General features: G+C 30.9%; 4 protein-coding genes across 8 annotated transcripts; 2 read left to right on the top strand and 2 right to left on the bottom strand.

The window, feature by feature from the left end:
- Positions 1–803: 803 nt before the first annotated feature.
- On the top strand, positions 804–2,134 carry LOC126864210 (ADP-ribosylation factor 2). Its single transcript, XM_050615295.1, has one exon. The coding sequence runs from the start codon at positions 1,173–1,175 to the stop codon at positions 1,713–1,715; it is 543 nt and encodes a 180-aa protein (XP_050471252.1). The 5' UTR covers positions 804–1,172; the 3' UTR covers positions 1,716–2,134.
- A 144-nt stretch (positions 2,135–2,278) lies between these two features.
- LOC126864209 (E3 ubiquitin-protein ligase ZNF598) lies at positions 2,279–6,809 on the bottom strand. Of its 3 annotated transcripts, none has more exons than XM_050615292.1 (4): positions 6,757–6,809; positions 6,594–6,698; positions 5,745–6,284; positions 2,279–5,622 (listed from the first exon to the last, which is right to left on the bottom strand). In XM_050615292.1, the coding sequence occupies exons 3-4, from the start codon at positions 6,156–6,158 to the stop codon at positions 3,304–3,306; spliced, it is 2,733 nt and encodes a 910-aa protein (XP_050471249.1). In that variant the 5' UTR covers positions 6,159–6,284; positions 6,594–6,698; positions 6,757–6,809; the 3' UTR covers positions 2,279–3,303. The 3 variants fall into 3 exon arrangements, with proteins under 3 accessions (XP_050471249.1, XP_050471250.1, XP_050471251.1); XM_050615293.1 differs by having other exon boundaries at positions 6,648–6,698; positions 6,757–6,805; XM_050615294.1 differs by lacking the exon at positions 5,745–6,284 and having other exon boundaries at positions 6,648–6,698; positions 6,757–6,796.
- A 366-nt stretch (positions 6,810–7,175) lies between these two features.
- Positions 7,176–8,353, bottom strand: LOC126863667 (transcription initiation factor TFIID subunit 12). Its single transcript, XM_050614081.1, has 3 exons — positions 8,002–8,353; positions 7,740–7,932; positions 7,176–7,661 (listed from the first exon to the last, which is right to left on the bottom strand). Exons 1-3 carry the CDS (start codon positions 8,236–8,238, stop codon positions 7,534–7,536), a joined length of 558 nt encoding a protein of 185 aa, XP_050470038.1. The 5' UTR covers positions 8,239–8,353; the 3' UTR covers positions 7,176–7,533.
- Positions 8,354–8,892: 539 nt separating this feature from the next.
- On the top strand, positions 8,893–15,902 carry LOC126863594 (adenylate cyclase type 9). 3 transcript variants are annotated; one of them, XM_050613879.1, is made up of 8 exons: positions 8,893–9,370; positions 9,874–10,173; positions 10,242–11,662; positions 11,740–11,994; positions 12,102–12,549; positions 12,636–12,791; positions 12,975–13,103; positions 13,176–15,902. In XM_050613879.1, exons 2-8 carry the CDS (start codon positions 9,884–9,886, stop codon positions 14,854–14,856), a joined length of 4,380 nt encoding a protein of 1,459 aa, XP_050469836.1. In that variant the 5' UTR covers positions 8,893–9,370; positions 9,874–9,883; the 3' UTR covers positions 14,857–15,902. The 3 variants fall into 3 exon arrangements, with proteins under 3 accessions (XP_050469836.1, XP_050469835.1, XP_050469834.1); XM_050613878.1 differs by having other exon boundaries at positions 8,895–9,355; positions 12,102–12,553; positions 12,904–13,103; XM_050613877.1 differs by having other exon boundaries at positions 8,896–9,370; positions 12,102–12,553; positions 12,904–13,103.
- The last annotated feature ends 92 nt before the right edge of the window (positions 15,903–15,994 follow it).

Below are 15,994 nucleotides of genomic sequence, written 5' to 3' on the forward strand. Positions count from 1 at the left end.
AATACTTGTCACTGCTATGTCTCCATTTAATAGAAATGACAAGAGAAGAGATTTCTCTTCTTTTTATACCTACGTCTCTGGGCAGTTTCTTATTTGTGTTTTACACATAAGACTTTGTAACGCTTAAAGACCGAGATATTTATCTTCAGTCAAAAAACTGTTATTTTATAATAACTTATAATTTTCAGATATTACTAGGTAGAAAAGTCAATCTTCTATCACTACTTTTTTCTTCTTTTTGCCTTCTGAATAACTTGTGAAATAATTTGTCATAGTTATGAAAAATTAATAATAAATTATTTGTATCATTAATGTTAATAGATCCTACGAAGAAAGGAATAAAAAGTAATTTTCAAATAAATATCTTAAATTATATATTAGTTAAAAATAATATTACATTACCAAACAAGTGAAAGATAAAATAAAAATACAAACGGTGAATGAAAAATTATTAATTTCATATTGTGTTTACATATTCGTAGATATAATTTAATATGTAGATTTATTTTAATGCAGATGTGCAAATTATTGATTGAAATCTTGACATTGATAAAAATATAAGCAACTCCATATTCTTGTTCCTTGCTTTTTCTTCACAAAAACAATGTAAGTGTATTGCTATAAGCTGGCAGAGCTATAAGAATCATTTGACCATTTCTGTGTAATATCATTCGTGAATTATTAGAAAACGGTCATTTATTGCGGTAATTGTACAATAAAAATATTCTTACAAATTCCTTAAATATAAATGAGAACACATTGTTTTTAAATTACGCGCTTGGTTATATAGTTAATAGGTTACATGACAGAATATGCGTTGTGTTGCATTCTGTTCTTGGTACATATATTGTGACTCATGAATTGGGTGTTGAAATAATAATTCAGTGTATTTTATGACCATATCTATCTACGTTTGCAAGGCTTACAATTAGATATTGCAAAAAGAAATGGTTATTTTAAGTCCTGCAATATTATCATCGCATTTTCGATCAGTACTTTAGGAGTTGGTGTGCGTGGCCAATTTTGCCAACTATTTCCGGAATAACCTCCGTAAGGTGTGTTAACAGCATCATAAACGTCGTAAAATAATACGCAGTTCCAATAATATTATCCCAAGTGGAAGGGTATTAGTTTAAGTAACTTCAGGCTAATTTAGTGTCTTCCCAAACAAAATGGGCCTAACAATTAGCAGCCTACTTACCCGGCTCTTTGGTAAAAAGCAAATGAGAATATTAATGGTGGGCTTGGATGCTGCTGGAAAAACTACCATATTGTATAAATTGAAACTTGGTGAAATTGTCACAACAATACCTACCATTGGCTTTAATGTTGAGACTGTTGAGTATAGAAATATATGTTTTACGGTGTGGGATGTTGGTGGTCAGGATAAAATCAGACCGCTATGGAGACACTACTTCCAGAACACACAAGGTCTCATTTATGTTGTTGATAGTAATGACCGGGAACGTATTGGAGAGGCAGAACGTGAATTAGCAAACATGCTAAAAGAAGATGAATTGAGAGATGCAGTTCTCTTAGTTTTTGCTAATAAACAAGATTTACCAAATGCTATGTCTGCAGCAGAACTTACAGACAAATTGGGGCTAAATTCCTTACGTGGACGTCATTGGTACATTCAAAGCACTTGTGCTACTCAAGGACATGGACTTTACGAAGGACTCGATTGGTTGAGTAATGAACTAGCTAAAAAGTGATAAAGCACTGTCGTTATTCATAATTTTCATGAACAATTTATTCATTGAGCATGGACGTAGAAGACAGGTTGCAATTTCCATTTTGTCAGATTACGCACTATGTGTACGATTTAATACCACTGTGATTGTAATTTTTAAGAAAGGAAACTACTTGAAATAATAGAATATAACTTGATTGACTCAGGACTAAAGACTGTCTGAGTCAGTGCTATATGCTGAAACAGGTTTTATTTTCAAACTGAAATTTTCCTTTAAAAGCAAAGCTACGAATGAAAAATAAAACATGAATCAGATGAGTGTATAAATTTATCAGTTATATATTATTTGTATGTTACTTATCATCAGTAGAGTTGTGAGTTTACTTAAAAAGTGTATCTTAAGATTGAAATAAATATGGAATATTTCTACATTAAATTTGACACATGTATTGTTTTTATTTGGATAAAAATGTATTACAGATGTCATTTGTTTAATCTATTACTAACAGTTTCTACTGTAAGAAAAAAAAAAGAAGTAGAAATAAATTCCTATATATTCATGCACTTTACTCTGCGTCTATGCAGTAAATTAAAAATTAAATATCATATATATTACCTAACATACAGTTTTTACTATGCTGTTTTTCGAATAGATAATAAATTACAAAATGAATAATACTAACAGTAAATTATAAGAGTAAACATTTAAAACATCTACCTTTGTTCCCTTATTCGTAATTTTATCACTTCTTTTGTAATATGATTTACATTGTAAAGAATCACAGTTATAAATTAATGAAAAAATTTAGAAATAAATATATAAATTATAAATTTACAATTGTGTTTTATCTTCGTTATCTTCTTTTGTCATAGGAATTAAAATTCTATATTTTATAAAATAGGGAGATATAATAAAGACACATGTTTTGTAGTCTTGTTTAACTTAATGTAATAACTTTATTACAGTATGAAACAGTACATTATCATACATGCACTGTATAATGTATAACGTATCAAATAATTTGTTAATATGCAGTGTTACTTTTACGCATCATAAAATTTTATTCCATTTCTACTTCATAAAAGACAATGAATAAATTACAGAAATATATTACCTACTTATGAGTAATATATATATATATATATACACAGTAGTTTTAACATACGACAGAATAGGGCACCAATTAAAATATTTTAGTATAGGATTTGTATATGAATATCTTGTTCAGAATGTGTCAGAAGTGTTAAATTGTTTAAACTCATTTACATAAAATTTGTTATTATACATAGAATTATTGACTTTGTTTGCTATATGCATTTCATAAAATTATTAGTGCATACAACAATTTAATAACAAATTTTCTTCATTTTAGGCAGCAGTCATGCAGGTCATTGTACAAATACCAAGTACATGGTAATTAATTTGTCCAAACTATCTTTTTAATACTAAAAGCTGATACTTAGAATATGTTTTACAAGTAACTTCAAATTAATTATGATTATCTTACACTGACGCCATTCATAAAAATAATTTATTCAGCAGTTCCTTTATTCATAGCTTACAGAACCTTGGCAAAATTTGTAAGTTAATTAAAGGAACACAACTACACTCATTTGCGTACCCAAGAATTTTTTTGTGGCAGGACATTATTTTTACCCAATGCTGGAAAATGATTCTCTAATGTATGACTAGTCATATGTGTTCGAAAATCAGAACCATTTTTTAAAACTTGACCACAGGTTGCACAAATTTCCAAACCTTTAATCTTATTGCCACTCTCCTTTTGATGAACTTTAAATAGTTCCTGTTGTTTTTCAATATCTGGCAAGAGGACTAAAAGCTCTGAAAATACGTTTTCGAAAGCGCTGAGACCCATAACTTCACGACAATGCATATAATAATCTTGAGCATTACATGTTCCTTGGCGAAACAGTCCACTTATATATCGAAACTCCTCGATCTGATCATGTTGCATCAGAACCTCATTAACTTTGGCTACAAGACATTTGTTCCGTTTCTGAAATTCGGGAGGATGTACATAATTATATGCACTATCGTGCTTACTGTTGTCTGGCAAGATAGAATAACTCTCTCCAGAACTGTTTGTGAAAGTCAATCCGTTACTATTGTTTATTTTATCCATGCTATTATATTTTATACAAAAACCAGGAGGTGGAGGAGTTGTTGTTCCAAATCCAGGTGGTGGATTCGTAAAACCTGGTGGTTTAGAACTACTGCCACTTAAAGCAGGAAAGTCTTCTAAATGACGGGTATTTCTATTAGTGGAATTTAAGCTATCTATTTTTAATTCGGTGCGCTTTCTCTGTACTCCGTTAGTAGCATTATTATCGATATCCGTATTTACAACTGCTTCATTGTCTGCATTTTTATGTTTCTTCTTTTCCTTTTTATTAATTTGTTCTATTTCCTTTAGAGGCTGAACATTTATATTTTTTGATGTATTTTCACTGTTAGTAATATCTGCATATTTCAATATAGACTGAGAACTTGATTGTCCAGCATGCGTTTTATTCGTAATGGGTGAACTTGTAGGTGTCTCACATTCTTTCTTTACTACAGCAGTACTTACATTCGTTTTCGAACTACTACCATCATTCCCATTAGCAGTATTGTTATTACAATTTTGTTTAACTTTTTTCTTTTTCGTTTTTCCTTTTGTTATATCAGTAGTCGTTTTTGCATTATTACTATTATTAGAACTTTGTGCTTGACTCCAGGAAGGAACTACTGTAATAGTTGATTGTTTCTTTGATTTAGATGACTTTGATAATGTAGGGAAATCTTCCCCAGATTGAATAGGTGGTGGAGAAGGTATCAATGGTGGTGAGGCCACCTTTTTAGGTTTTGGTGCCGATGTAGATGCTGATTTAGAACAAGTCCATTGTAAAACTTCCTTCCAATGAGCCAAATTTGTATTACTACTAGTTGATGGTTCTGCAGAACCCAATGCCGGGAACGATTCCATTGAAAACTGAGCAGGACGAATTCTGATATTAGGACCTGAAACTTTTGTGGTAACAGTTCCATTTGGTTCATGATTTACTTGAATAGATACATTAGAAGTTGTACTCTTTTGACTCTGTGTGCTTAATCCTGAAGCATTACTACTGGATACACTGAAGTTAACAGTTTTAGAAATACTTGTACTTCCTGATTCCGGACCCAATGCAGGGAAATTTTCATCTGTAACAGCAAGAGGCTGAGGTCTTATGGTACTACGAATTGTCACATTACCTCTTCCTTTACTTTGATTTAAGGTAGGTACAATAGGTGCAGTGTTACCCAGTGTTGGGAATTCTTCTGTACTCTGTACATCAACAGATGGTTGCTGTACAAAAGCAGGTTCGTTGTTTGACATAAATACATTTGAAGTATTTGGTGTAACTGTTTGCTGATATTCCCTGAGATTATAATCTCTCCCACTGTAATCTCTTGAATTTCTAGAAGTTGATGGACCTAACATTCCTCTCCTATTCATTCGATTTTCTCCACGTGGAGCTAATGTAAATTCTAGTTCTAACATTCTTGCTTGCTTTGCAGCAGCTTTGCTCAGTTGTTTACTATGAACACTTGCCTTATGTGCTTTAAGATCTATATCAGTTCTGAAGACACTTGTAAATTTTTCCTCTGCACACATTCCTTCTTCACATAAGAAATGTTCTTGTCTAAAATGATCTCGAAGATAATCGTATGAGCTGTAATATTGATGTAAACCATCTGCATCACAAAAATGGCAATATAAGTGATCTCTTCGTAAGTGTCGGAACAATTCATCATTATCCATATATCGTTGATCACAAAATTCACATAATGGATGTCCTTTATGACTTTTGTCATCAATATCTCCTTTTCTTCTATGCTGGGCAAGGTCAGATCTTGTATAACAACGTCTTTCATGGGAAAATATCTGTTATAGGTAAAGTAAGCATTACTTAATAAAATTAAAAAATTTAATTAATCATAATAACCTTTAAAATATTCTTAATGTATATTTTAAGATAAGCTTGAAATTAAAAAATGTTTATCTACCTTTAAATTTTCTACACAAAGATCACAGTAATGTAACTCATGTTGATGTCTCATATGATCTTTCAAACTATTAAAAGTACTAAACACAGGTCTTTCCTTGCAAATATAGCAAACATTAGCTAGTAAATCATAAAATTTACTTTGAATATCTAGTGTATCGAAATAGATGTTATATCGTGTATCTAACAAATTCCCTTTATGTAATTGATTAAAAGGTTTTATCTCCTTTGTGAATACAACTTTTGGCAAATCTTGACGACAAATGGGACATTCATTTTGACAACAGAGCACTCTCATCCGAGTACTACATTCATAACATACAGGGTGTTCACACATACCAATGCTATAAATATCAACATTTTTGTAACATACAACACATGTATTGTTATTCATACTTTCATTATTGGCAGACATTCTTTTTCAATAGATCTTCTTTAGAAATATCAAACACTGTTATTATATATGCTCTGTACACTCAGAATGTGTTAATTTTATTTGATTCCAATGAGATAAATTATCTTCTATAATATTCTGCGCAATCTGCAACACAATTGACATTTCAGTTTCGATATATTTATTCATTACTAAATACAGAATTGTATGAGAAACTACTGTAATCGAATATTGCTTTCTTAAAAACTTTGATTAGTTATCAAAAGAATACCCTACTTGAACTGATAAAATACAATATACGAATGTACAAAATTCGGTTAGTATAATTTTTATATTTAACTAGCAGAGAGAAAATAAAAACATATATGCGTTCAGATCATTGGATTCACGATAAAACAAGTATTTTGCAAAAAAGGGCTGTTTATTTTTCGGATACTAACAATATAAAAATATTACCTAGTAAATTATAAAATATACTTTAAGAAGCGGGTAGAAAAGAATGAACAGTACCGTCCGAAAATTGTTCCAATAAGCAAGATGGTAATATCTCACAATATGTCCCTGAAAGAAAAAGGTTATCACGATTTATATATTAGACTATGATATGTACGTCGGTTACTTTGATGAGTTCTGCTCAATGAGCAAGCAGGTTCCGGTTTCTTCTGTTTCAGTCATTACTAAATCAAAGAGTAACTAGATAAACTAGTGGTTTAAATCTAGTAATATCTGACATTAAACGTAATTTGAATAAATATCAGAATGATTTTCTTAATTTGCATTTTCTTTTTACATAAAAGGTAAAAAATCAAAAATATAGTTTTCTAAAAAATATACTGAAAAAAGAATTAAAACTAAAAATTGTAAATCTTATACATTAATTTTATATGGATATATATGAATAATTACCATTAATTAAATTTTCGTATTCTTATTTGTTACTATAATAATATTTTTATTACAAAAATGAAATGAAATGAAATAAATGAATTCTTACTTTCTATATACAAATTTTCTTTCATATAAATTTAAGATACAAAATAAATTTTACAAATAAAATATTTTATTTAATTTAACATTTAATCAAGAACATAGAGAATTATAATGAGAACGTTCTATTAATTTTTTTCAGAAAAATAACATTTTAATGCACAATTGAAGACATTCTGTACTTAAAATTATATATTAATATAAATATATTATATATATATATTAATATAATAATATATTATAAAATTATTGCAAAAACTATATATAACTTATTATATGATAATAATTTCTTCTCTTTTTATAAATATTAGTTATGTATGTTACCCTAAAGTATATTGTCATGTAAGAAATACAGAAGAATCATCAGTTAAAGATAAAATAACAATACAGAATGAAATGTACAGAAGGACTAATATTTTTTAATTGATTTTCGTATAAGTGCCAATCTTTGTTTATGTGCTTCTGTAACTGTTGCACGTTTATATGGTCGTACTTCATCTGTGCCAAAACCAGGGATCCACATATTCCAATTTCTTTCTAAAAAAATTAAACAATAGCTCGTATAAACACATTTAATAACATATTACATTACTTCTTATAAATGTAACTTCTTACCTAAATGTAACTGTACATCCTTTACTTCTACAGTATTTGCATGACGATGTTTAGCCAATAAGCATGCTGCATTTACAGTTGTTTCAACAAAATCATCTGCCAGTTGTAATAACATTTCTTCTACATCATCATCTAACTGTTCAGTAGGATCTACCTCTTTCACTAGATCTTGTAATCTTGTTTTAGTCAGAAACTGGAATCAACACAATATAAAAAATTAAATAAAAACAATTCTATCATTTTTGTTCAATGATAAACATACCTGTGGAAAATCATTGAAGGAACTTTGTTGCTGTTGTGATTGTTGTGTTTGTTGTTGAGCAGAGGGTTGCTGTACTACCTGCTGTTTTGGAGATTGCGATACAAATTGCGTCTGTTGAGATTGTGTCTGAGGCTGTAATATTTGTACTACTGTATTGCCACTTTGTACATCAGGCACAGTAGTCGATGCCTGAGTATTAGGCCCGATAGATTGTAAACTACCAAGTACTGGTGTCATATCGGAGTTTTTGTTCGCAATTTGTACAAAAATTGTTTACTTCGTCACGTCTTTCAGATGTATATTGCAAATCGAGAAAACTTGTTATAACTAGTTCAGCCTACTGCCGTTAGATGGCTAAAACTAGCTATAACTTTCTTACTAGTATTCACCACGAAAGTATTTGAATATTTGTCAAATTTCTATCTAAACCAGATTTTTAAACATTTTTCTTGGCATGACTTCCTATTTAGTCACACTACATCAGTCCTAAACAGTATTATTTATTTCAGAGTCTTTCATAGCATGGATTACAGGAGCTTCTAAAATCTCAAATCCACCATAGGCACCCCCACCTGAAAGAAACAAAGTATTTGAATATTTTTTGAATATGACAATAACACAAAATGAACTTCTCTATATTTACACTTTTCTTGTATTTTATGAAGATTATACATATGTGTAATATGTATATAATACTATATATATGGTATCTATAAAAATACCAATTAATTATAAATCCAAGTATATTAAATTTCGTATTATTTAGTAGTACTTTTACATGTCTATAAAAACTTGATATAAATGATAAACTTGACAAAAATAAGTATATGTACAAATACTTTGTGTAGTTACTGTGTATTGTATATATATATATTTATTATATAAATTTTATATCATTTAAGGTTGCACATACATTACAATGTCTTACATAACTATGTCTTGAACTTCGCGGTAAATATTTCCCCATATCGAATATCGAATCTCTGTACGTTCAGTTCAGCCTAGTTTAGCTTATTATCTGTAAAGCACGAGTTAATTTTTAACGCATGAGCTTTCTAATCGTGGGCGCTGTCATCGATAGATTCAAGATGGCCATGGTGCATTACGGAAGAGAAAATTCGAAACGTTCAAACAATAATTTTTAATTATACACAATAATAAATTGATTACAAGAAAAATTCGATTGAACTATTACTGATACGTATAATATTAATTTTTCTCGGTAACACTGAGAATACCAAACAAAAAGAATGAAAATGGCATTTTTTGAAGCGAGCTGATTTCAGGAAGAACCTCCGATGTCAGCGGGGAGGATGATTTTCTTAGTTTTGTGGCGATTTCGCCAGTGATCAAGGTGAATTGACTGGCTGTAAGTTTCTTGGTATTAAAGTTATCATACTTATACATGTACTTTATTTTTATTAAAGAATCATGTCATAGTGTTATAAAGTTAAAGAGCATGCTGTCATTTGAAAGAAATGATCTATAACCACTTTTTCTTAATAATTGTATAAATCCTATATGGAATATAATTTTTATAAGCTTATTTGTATCACGAAGAATGCAAAACTTTAAAAATTTGATTGTTACTTAAAATCATTGTTTTGTAGTAGAATACAGAAAATAATACATTAGTAGAATATGTTCTTAGATAATGTTTTATTTTGTAACAATAATTTTCTATGAAATTAAATTATAATGTATTTATTAAATTATATTGTTACAATTGTAATGTTGTAATTGTGTTTGTTTCCTTTTTTTTAATACATATATTGTAATAAAACTAGTTTCATTTTTAATATATAAATTTATAATATACAATATATATAATAATTTATAATAAATATAAATTTAGATTATGTATGGTTTTAGTGCAATTTAAATGTCAAGTATGACTCCTCCTTTAAATCGAAAACGAAGCTCATCTGTTAGTTTTACAAGAGCTAAGGATGATAGCGAAGATGCTACAGATGAAATTCATATATCTTTAGCACCATATATACAAACATATTTGGCACACAGTGGACAAGGACTTGGATGTTGTGGAATTAGCCTTCCAGTACCATTTGAACGTGCAGCTCCAAGATCTTGGTGGAATCCTAGATTTGATTCAGAAATACTTGAAGAACAATTTAAAAGGAGTGCCTTTCCACAAATTAGATTAAGATTCCGGTATATAATACACTGTTGTATACTTGTTAAATTCATAGAAGCAAATATTAATATATATTATTTTTTAGGTATGCTCTAACATATATTTTACTGGTTTCTTTGACATGGCTGGCATATTTTGTTGTAATTGGAGCAGAATACAATACTACAACATGGCCAGCTATAGCAGCAGTGTTCACTGCTATTGGAGCAATGGTATCAGCAGTCTTGTATCTAACACATAGTGATTATTATAAAAGTTATGTGTTACCAATTTCATTAGGAGTTGCATCCATGCTTTGCATCCTGTCTTTACTTTTTCTCACAATAGTACCACCCTATATAGATGGCTTAACTCTAGTCGGACATTTTGCACTCTGTTCTGAGATTTTGTTATTGATTTACACTGTCTTGCCAATGCCACTATATGCTTGTGTGGGAATATCGATGGTTTATTCTTTTCTATTTGAATTTTTGACTGCTTACCTATATGGTACAAAAAGTGCAAGAGAAGAATTTTTTAGCAAATATATTTTATTAAATACCTCGATAGAAAATGATGCCACTCTGAAAAACTTTAATATCAATCAATTTTCTAATGTGATGCACGGTGACAACGAATCTACGACTGCAAGTATGAAATTAGTATCGTATTCACAGGATTCAAAACTGTTATCTGCTCTTGGAATAAAGTCAAATCAAGAAAATATAGTTGGAAGGATATCTGGAGTTTTGAACGATACCAATGTTTTCAAGAACTTAAATTCCACTATAATATCAACAATAGCTAGTATTAATTCCACCATAAACGCTTCGTCTAATGATTTAGCCTCGAAAGGTGTAAACAACGCAACTTCGATATTTGAAGAAAGTGTACTAACTCATAAAAATGGTGAAATGTCAAACTATTTGTTAAGTAGCAACATATCTAACCGATCATTTTCGGACGATTATTTTTCTACGAGTCTTGGAATAAGAATCTTAATGCAGATCTGCATTCATCTGATAGGTATACATATTTTAATAATGACTTTTGTAAGGATGCGTGGTACTTTTATGAAGGTCGGGCAATCACTGTTGGTCCGGCGTCAGCTCGAAATGGAGAAACAACTTAAAGAGAAGATGATTCACTCAGTAATGCCGCCTAAAGTCGCAGATTGGTTAATGGCAGAAAGTGAACGTGAAAGAGAACGGGAGGATTCTTTAAAAAAAGGTTCGATACCGTCCAATAATACAGATATTCGCTCATTATTTCGACCATTTAATATGCATTCAATGGAAAATGTTAGTATCCTATTCGCTGATATTGTTGGGTTTACACGAATGAGTTCCAATAAGACTGCAGAAGAGTTGGTAGGCATTTTAAATGATCTTTTTGAAAGATTCGATGATTTATGTGAACATCATGGATGTGAGAAAATTTCTACATTGGGAGACTGTTATTACTGTGTAAGTGGATGCCCAGAACCAAGGCCTGATCATGCAAAATGTTGTATTGAAATGGGATTAGGTATATTTTCTTCCTTTTTTACTGAATTATAGAAATGAAACATTTATATGAAAAATAATTAATGTGTGTTTTTACAGCCATGATAGAAGCTATAAAACAGTTTGATATTGAGAGAAGAGAAGGCGTTAATATGAGAGTTGGAGTGCATACTGGAACTGTACTCTGTGGAATAGTAGGTACTAAAAGATTTAAATTCGATGTCTGGTCTAATGATGTAACTCTAGCAAACAAACTAGAAAGCACGGGAAAACCAGGAAGAGTTCACCTAAGTGAAAAAACATTAAATTTCCTCGATGATCGATATATTACAGAGGAAGGGGATTTAATAAATGGTATTGACATTATTATTATATGGGAGTAGAAAACTCTTATGAATAGAAAAGTTGTCTGAGTGTACTTAATCATATAAAACTTTCTAGAAATATGTATTATATTACAGGTATTAAAACTTATTTTATCAAAGGCCGAAAATCAGATTTCACCAATCAGTTCATAATGAATATTACATCTCCGACAAGTATATCGCCTTTGATGCAATCGCGTCATCGTCTGGCCTCTTGCAATAGCCAATCTAAATCCAAATATCATTACCTCCATATGGTTACTAATACAAGTAATTATAGAATGAAAGCAAATTCTTTGCCAAGTATTCTAGATTCCGAAAACGGAGATACTGATACCGCAGATGAAAAGGGGAACGCAAATAAAAGTCCGATATCTGTTGCCAGTTATGGAAAGAAAAAAGCGCGAAACAAGCCGTGGAAATATTTACAACGACAACGAACTACCGAGGAAATGACACCTTTAGAAATGGAAGAACCCAAAGCAATTATTGTCGACAAATCAAAAATTGAATCTCAATCATACGAAGATCGCAATGGATTTAGGCAGGTCAAAATCGTGTCGATAAAAGATTTTGTTTTAATTTTCAGCTGCATTATCTCATTCGTATATAAGTTGTATTTCTTTACAGAATACGTCTCAAAATGAGATTGAAATGGATCCAAATCCTGTACCTTCTAGTCCTTTATTGTCTGGTCAAGAGCCACTCAGTCGTGCCTCTTCTATGTGCAGTAGGAAAGATTCCGGAATTAGAAGTAATAGCAGACGTAGTAGTATACAACAGCAGGTATAACTTATAATTAATGATAGAAATTATATTAGAGATACTTTAATACAATAAAGTTTCAATAATAGTCAGCATGTTCCCTTTCCTCCTGCAGTTAATTTTCATATTTTAGTTATTTTTGATGAACGGCATGGCTCAAGGAGATTTATTAGCACACAGAGTGAGTGGCTATTATACTTCTAGTTCGACATTGAACTCTGTTCACGAGCCGTCGTCTTCAGTACCACCCTATCCATTTCCTCCAGCAGTCACGGATACCTTTGGTGCATGTTTTCACAAATTAAGAAAACAATCTGACCTACAGTTAATCAGGTAGGTAAATCAACTTCACTTTATAGGTTTAAAGATTATATTATAGTTCATATGATTTTACTTTTCACGAAGGTGCGTTCAAGATAATGTAAGTTCTCAACGATCATACTTCGTGAAACCTCCACTTTCAAGTATGACACTCTTTTTCAAGAACAAAGAAATGGAAAAGGAGTATAGAGAAAATGCTCATAAGGTTAGCGAATGTATCAGTGGAAATCCACCTACTCTGGCTACCTCGAGATTCAATACATACTTTGATATTCTGATATCCGCGTTGGTTTATACTGCCGTTACAGTATCGCTCTTTTTAATTTGCGATCCAACGTTATATTATATGATTTTTTTTGTATCTGCTGCTACCATTCAAATTATAGCGGTATTGCTTTGTGTTCGTCAACTTTTATATCCGGATATGGTCCATGCAACGTTGACGCAGCGAATTTTCAAATTCTTTTCACAATGGTACCCGTGGCATATATGCGGTGCAATTCTTGTCGGCTTACCGATTACGTCAATTCTTCTCAATTATACGTGCAGTAACTTTCATAATTTGAACAATTTCGAATATTATTATGGTTACTTAATCGTTGTTGGTATAGTTCATTTTTGTAATTTCACGCAACTCAATTGTTGGATGAAAAATTTCTTGGTAACATTCATGGGTGTATTGTTTCTTTATCTTGTAATGTATCATCTATTATATGATCAAGAAAATCTCGGTAATCAATTCATTAATAACTCGCTCAATTACTCACAAGCCATGATAAATAAACGTGCCATTGGCTTAATCAGCAATCAATTTAATGAAATTATGGCTAAAAAAGGATTCGATAATACTCCTGATTTGTTATTAAATTCCACAATAAAGCTCACCCTTATGAGATTAAAAGAGGCAGAAATCAGATATCATAAAAGATTATACAATTCCGAGATTTTTTTAGATCTGATACTTTTACTTTTGTTAGTTTGGTTTTTAAATCGTGAATTTGAAATTAGTTATCGGTTAAGCTTTCACGGAAACGCGGTAGCCGCACGAGACAAAAGCCGTGTACAATCTATGAAAAATCAAGCCGATTGGCTTTTACACAACATTATACCAAAATATGTTGCTGATCAATTAAAAACCACTGCTAAATATTCACAAAATCATAAAGCTGTAGGAATTATTTTTGCAAGCATAGTGAACTTTAATGAACTCTATGATGAATCTTATTTGGGTGGAAAAGAATATTTGCGTGTGCTTAACGAACTTATTGGTGACTTTGACGAGTTGTTAGAAAAGCCAGAATTCTCGAACGTAGAGAAGATTAAAACTATTGGTAGCACATTTATGGCAGCAAGCGGTTTAAACCCACAAGTTAGGCAACAAAGTGAACATGAATATATGCATCTGTTTCAATTAATAGATTTTGCCATGGCGATGCATAAAGTAATAAACGATTTCAATCGAGAATTGCTAGGTTTCAAATTAATATTGAGAATTGGCTTTAATTATGGCGACGTAACTGCTGGAGTGATCGGGGCAACAAAGTTGTACTATGATATCTGGGGTGACGCTGTAAATATAGCATCTAGAATGGATTCGACTGGAGTCGCTGGAAGAATACAAGTGGCCAAGAACTCTTTAGATATACTCTCGGAGCGATACGAGTTCGAACCACGTGGCCAAGTCTATGTTAAAGGAAAAGATAATATGGACGTGTTTTTATTAATAGGGGAAAAAGACGATATTAATACAACGACAAACACTTAACAGTTTTTGAATCCCTAATGATGGGAAGAGTCGATTGTTTATAAATTTAATCGTTTGCACGTTACACTTATATCGAGCATATGATCTTTTCCAGATCAGGCTTCTAGCGATATTTCGATCTCGTTAAGAATTGTATGAATTTTTACGGTATAATGTACCGTCGACGTTACACACGTTAAAAACGTACCTTACTCTTTAATTGCTCGCTCATTAAAGATATTTATTCTTAACGAAATATTCACTGTATTTTTTTACATAATTTAAGAGCATCAGATGCGAGATCTACCAAAACCTATCTTTATAAAAAAAAAAGTACAAAATCAAATCATTTTGAAGAAATAAAATTTTGTCTTAACAATTGTTGCGAAAAATCTATCGAGACAAATATAGTACGCATCTTCATTGTTTATGTGCTGAATGTACGAACGAACTATGCGAATGAGCGGATGAACGTTATATGAAGTGACCGAGCTTGGTCGTTGACAACAGTTCCTAATATAAAATGTGTGACTTATTAGGTAACTATTAGTTATCATCGTAAAAAACTTTCTAATATTTTCTTTCATTAATCCTTCTGATTCATATAAGATTATACGACTTGATTCCTTTCATAACGTGAATAACAGATCAGAACTATTTATATTTAAACATGAAAATATGTCAAATCATTTGCGAAGTATGAATATTATATTGAAGTATCTCGAGAATCTTAAAACATCCTTCAAGACTTATTTCTTCAGTTTAAACGTTATAACACAGCTTCTATACTTGTTCTAGCTACAAGCACTCGTTCGGTATACATATATTGTTTCTCGTTAATTTTTCGCACGATAGATAGTATATTTAAAAGAAATCTGTTTTAAGATTGCTATGGTTCTCGAAAACTTATTGTTAGTACTCAATGATTCCATGCAAAGCTTTGTATTCTACTTTAGTTGAACTTACAGTAGAAATTAATTCAGTGGTATCTCTTGTCGTAACATTGTTTCAGGATTTGCTGCATGGACTACCGCATCAATAATAAAATCGTACTTTATAAATTATCATTCCGTCATTCTTTAATCTAATATTTTACTTTATTTTCTCTTTCTTTCTTTCCTTTTCTTTTAAATATCGGTAAAAAGGTATATAAGATGAT

The sequence above is a fragment of the Bombus huntii genome, chromosome 3, assembly GCF_024542735.1.
Source record: "Bombus huntii isolate Logan2020A chromosome 3, iyBomHunt1.1, whole genome shotgun sequence".
Taxonomy (NCBI): Eukaryota; Metazoa; Arthropoda; class Insecta; order Hymenoptera; family Apidae; genus Bombus; species Bombus huntii.